Raw genomic sequence first — 5,483 nt, forward strand, 5'->3', positions numbered from 1 at the left:
TTAGCATTCTAATGCTAAATAATGATTTTAAAATAATTTCTTATGCTAAAATAGAATATTTAATGCAAAAGAATAAAAATATATATTTTAAAAGCACGACTTATTCAAATAAGTATTTTTCATTATAAGTAATATTATGAAAACAAATATAAATATATCACTTTCTAAGTACCTATTATAACTGTAAATTTTAATACAAAAAGCCAACTTGGTCTGTTAGTAGTGTTATATCTTACAGAGTTATATACAGACGAAACAGACTTTCTACAACTGTACAATTTTTAGAAATATAAAATTCTTAATTAATAATATAAATATTTTAATAAATATAAAATTTAAATTCAAAAATATTAGATGCGATTTAATGAATTTTAATATTATTAATATTCAATTATATTTTAANTCCACTGCTGAAAGTTCACCAGTTACTTGTCCAATTCCTAAACTTTTATGAGTGAATCCAGGACGGGTAGGAGTTAGAGTTGGGTGAGATTTGTCTTTGGCAAATGACCATGCAGTATAATGCATAATGGAAAGATAATCATATTCTTCTTCTAAGTAATTCATTTTATGATAAGGAAGCTTAACGAAATTCATTTTCATGTAATCTGAAAATTAATATATAATATTTGAAGATAAACTTTTTACAATTTATTAAACTATATGTAAAAATTTTGTAATAATTACAAGAAGTAAAATGAATGATGTAAAAATTTCTATTACATAAATAAAATAAACAAGACTAAGAAATAATCGTTTTAACAAAATTTAGATTATATAATTCTCGATGCTCAATTACAATATATTAATACTGTATAATAAACACAATAAAATATTTTCTAAGGTAACTTCATACTTATACTTCAAGCAGTATATTATATATGTACAATACTTTAAATAATACATATTTTAATTATAAAATGTTTTAATTAAGTATCTTATTTAGAAAATATTCTCATATATTGCAGTATATTAAAAAATAAATAACCGGTATGAAAATATTTAAACTACATACACATTACATACATTTCACACGAATTGCGTCTTTGAAACATTTTGCTTTACCCGTATTAAAAGATAAAGCCGAATGTAATTAATAATGATAACGTTCATTCTTTATATCTTCTCTTCTCAAACTTTTTATATTACTGACATAGATCGCTCTGTAAACAAAATAATTCAGGATTATATACACTGTAGTTGTTATATATAGAGGGCACATTTTTTTTTCAAAATACTCAGAGTTCATTTCCTTGTAAGCATTCATGGGTCATAAAATAGTGAAATGGAGCAGTAATAATACTCTTTATGTATTATTAAATCGTGAAATGGAATAGAAGAAATTATAGAAAAAATATTACGCGTATAATACCCAACAGCTTAATAATATATAAAATCTAAAAATAAAATATTTCCAGAATATTAACGAGTAATATACTTTTATATCCGACTTCGAGTGATCTATCAAGGCAACTAGATGAATATTTAAAATTTACATGTGAAGAGGAATAAACCAGGAAATGTAACTATAAAAAGTGAAGGAATGAAATTATATTTTCGTAAGTACAAAAACAATGTAATACTAAAAAAACCATTAATTATAATTCGTATTGTACTATAGAAATTAAGATAAATACATTTCTTTTCATTATTTTCTTTAATTCCATCAGAACAGCACTCCAGGACGACATTGAAATAAAAGCGAAGCAATTTTTAAAAAAATATTTATTAAATAACTACCCGAAGAATATTGTATGTAAGTGGTATGATTATTATATAAATAATAGATACCATGTTAAGAATCAAAAGTTCGATACTGTATATATTAATTTCCCGTATATAAATCATCTTTTTGGAAAATATAAACCGGAATATAATAATTTTTCTATTTGTTTAGTAGCAAAACAAGAAAAAAAAGGTTGGTGGATATAATTTATAATATTAATTATATCCATCAACCTTTTTTCTTTCTTGATCAAAGTACATTAGGAAAACAACTAGAGACTGTAGAAGTTATCTACAAATTATCATATACTGTACTGTACTGTACTGTACATGCCCTAGTCCTATATGTTACATAGCTGAAACAGGAAGAAGGTTAGAAAAAAGGTTAAAAGAACACGTGGCTGCAATCCTTTTGAAAAGACAAGAATTACCAACATTGTAATAGTTTTAATTGTAAAATTAATAGAAACGATGTTAAAATATTGTATAAATCTAAAAATTTGTTAAAAGGAAGAATTATCGAACATTTCTGTATTAAGAATTATGCAAATATAATTAATTTAAATACGGGTATGATTGTAGATGCATGCTGGGACGATGTAGTCCAGTATAAAAGGAACAACAATTGGCAAATCAATGTATCCAGTAAACATTACAGTTTATTGAATCTAGTAACAAATTAAATATCTTTAAAACATAAACAATTAATAGTTAACATAATTTTAAACGAAATTTTTANATATCAAATGAATAAACATTACTATTATTTTTAGAATTAGTTTATTCATCGTGATATATAAGCATTTCCAATCTTTAAGAAAATCTCAACTTTCCCTCTTCAGTGTAATAAAAACAGCATATTGTGAGAAGCTGGACACAGAACAGAGATCTCTCTGTAAAAAGACCCTCTGTTTTCTCTAGGTAAAAAGACAAATAATGCAGTTAAGCTGTTGTCATATGTGAAAATCAACACAGACCACTTTACACGCTCGTGAGAACGGATAACAAAGGGAAAATATACACTGGACAGAAGTGTGTTTACGTTCCCGCTAATAATACATCGAAAAGTGCATCTTATCTATGAATTCCGTCACAGGAAAGACTTCTCGCACCCCTTGGGAAAAGTCATTGGGATAAAAAGGGTTCGCACCCGAATTTCGGGGCTGACTCGCCGAATCGTCTACAAGTATCCTTCGAGAAAACAGCCAATGCACCCGCAGACGCCGATTCGAATTCCGTACTGAGGACAGCGGACTACAAGAGGTATTATGCTTAAATTGATGTGAACTCTTTCTTTCGGCTTACTAGCTATAGAGGCAGTTAGGTAATCGATATAATATTTGGGATATAGACAGATCCGTTCGTATTTACAGTATAGTACTTGTTGATATCTTTATCCTATTAATTGTTTGTTTGTTTAATTGGTCTCTAGCGAAATTATTTCTGGGTGGCCCGAATCCTTATCGACAAGGCCGCAGCCCTTTCCACTCGAAAGGAGTACTTTAGGAGCGCGAGTTAAGACGCGAAATTTTATCTTAACTGGTGTCAGAAGAAATTAAACCTGACATTTTCTGAAAGGATGTCAAACTACGATCAGAACCTATCCACTGACCGGGTGGGCGGACCTCGTGGGTTCGACTCCGCGTCCAAGTGAACTGAGGAAGGATTCCAACCCGTGGATTCCAGCAATATTAATTGAAATTTTAAAATGATTTTCGACGTTTAAAATATATCTTCATTGTACAGTACATCATGCTTTAAGTACAATTATACCCTTGTTAAAATCAATGGTGAGTTATAGCTTCATGGAGACCTGGGAAATTGAACAAGGGAGTTTCGTGTACAGTCTCGACTTCCCGACATTTTTCTTCGGGGAATTTTTTGGGAAATATTTTCTTATAAAGATTGGTTTTGTGTTCCTTATCGATGAGAAACCAGGCAATTGCCTTTTTGTCCGTAGGATAACGTGCCACTGATTAAAAGTCATTAATTTTCTTCTCCAGATTTAATAAAGCAACATTCTGTCCCATCATTGGGCTGCATGTAGACCAGGGGTCGCCAAAGTGGTCGATGCAACATCATTAGGGGGGGTCGATGCGGCTAGGGGTCGATTAGGTGGTCAATGCGGCTAGGGGGTCGATTGAGGGGTCGATGTGGCTAACGGGTCACAACCTTTTTTTTTTTGCTTATACACATACACTTGTAATAATACTTTACGGTGGGGGTCAATGTGAGGCTTTGGAAAGTGGTTGGTTAAAAAAGTTTGGCGACCCCTGATGTAGACGTATAAATTCCCACTATCATCTGTCTATCCTTCCTTAATCTCGAGAAGGGTGTTATGTAGATGAAACTCGAGAGTAGACGTGGTAATTGTAATGTCAAGAGGCACGATATATGAACTTCCTGTCTGCACTGGAAGTCACATGAATTCAATTCAAAAATTTTTCCCTGAATGATGATTACTGAATTTTACATAGATAACTGGCATGGTTCTATTATTATCATGATGTACTGTACAGGGGCAAGACACTACGAATTTGAGATGGAGACCATACATTTTAAAATAAATAAATTAAATATATGAATAAAAATTGCAGCTTGGCATTGTAACGATGTCATAACAAATAATTGCTCGTTCTATAATAACTATTGTAAAATGAAAACAAATTTTATCTCAAAAATTAATTTCCATTTCACAATATTTAAAGTAAGATGATAGATATGATAAATAACCAAAATAATATCATTAATCTTGATACTAAGTTCATTATTTACATTATTTTAATAATAATTAATAAGTTTTTTGCAGAAAAATAACGCAATTTTTGTAAGTTTCCTATTAATTTTTTTTTTCATTTAACAAGTATATTTTATCATCCAAATAAGAATTAGGGTGCAGAAAACAAACGAGTTTTCTTAGTCATTATTTATTAGAAATAGCTTCAATAATTTAACGCATATTTAATATTAAATATATGATTTCCATAAAAATATAATAAAATATTTTATCTTTCTTATAAAAAACAAAAGTAATTTTTATTATTTTTAATTTATCAATTCGTAAATGTTATCAAGCGCTGCAACTATTTTTACTAGTCTATAGTTATTTAATAGTATTATTGGAAACTAATTTCTTTAGTTTCAATGTACGGTTACTAGATAAAAAAAACCATTAAAATTATATAGAATTTTATCGATAGTTGCATAAATATTGATAAATACGATTTTGATCATGTAATAATTGATTCATAAATTTCAACAAAATATTTATCTTTATCACAAATACGTTTATTTTATGGCACCCATTCTCAGCTAGTAAATAAGCTATTTGTACTATGTCATAATTATTTGTATATTATGTATATATATAATATACAAATAATTATGACATAGTACAAATAGCTTATTTACTAGCTGAAAATGGGTGCCATATATATATATATGGCACCCATATATATATAGGGGGGGAGATCGGGGCAAGATCGGCATGTTAAGCTTTACTTAAATTTTGTGTAATAAATACTGCTGTAAACTGAAAAAAAAGCTTTGCAGCGTTGCTTCTTTAATTATGTTGCTGTCGTCAAAGGATTTTTCATGCATTGCAAGTATATGTGCAATCTTAAATGAAGGAATTGTAGCAGCTCTTCATTTAGTCATGGACTTAGTAAATATAGATTGTTGGGCAACTAATGTTGTTTTTAATTCTTTCACTTTAGATTTTCTTAACTGCTGTTAATAGGATATTCAGTATCATATTT

General features: G+C 29.0%; 1 protein-coding gene across 1 annotated transcript in view; it reads right to left on the minus strand.

The window, feature by feature from the left end:
• Window positions 1–387: 387 nt before the first annotated feature.
• Window positions 388–5,483, minus strand: part of LOC111621867 (high choriolytic enzyme 2-like) — a 22,318-nt gene continuing 17,222 nt past the window's right edge. Inside the window, exon 4 of the mRNA XM_023364122.1 lies at window positions 388–608. Coding sequence (XP_023219890.1) covers window positions 388–608 — 221 coding nt within the window. The remainder of the gene's footprint in view (window positions 609–5,483) is intronic.

This window comes from Centruroides sculpturatus, unplaced genomic scaffold (genome assembly GCF_000671375.1).
Source record: "Centruroides sculpturatus isolate CEXI.00-Female unplaced genomic scaffold, Cexi_2.0 scaffold184, whole genome shotgun sequence".
Taxonomy (NCBI): domain Eukaryota; kingdom Metazoa; phylum Arthropoda; class Arachnida; order Scorpiones; family Buthidae; genus Centruroides; species Centruroides sculpturatus.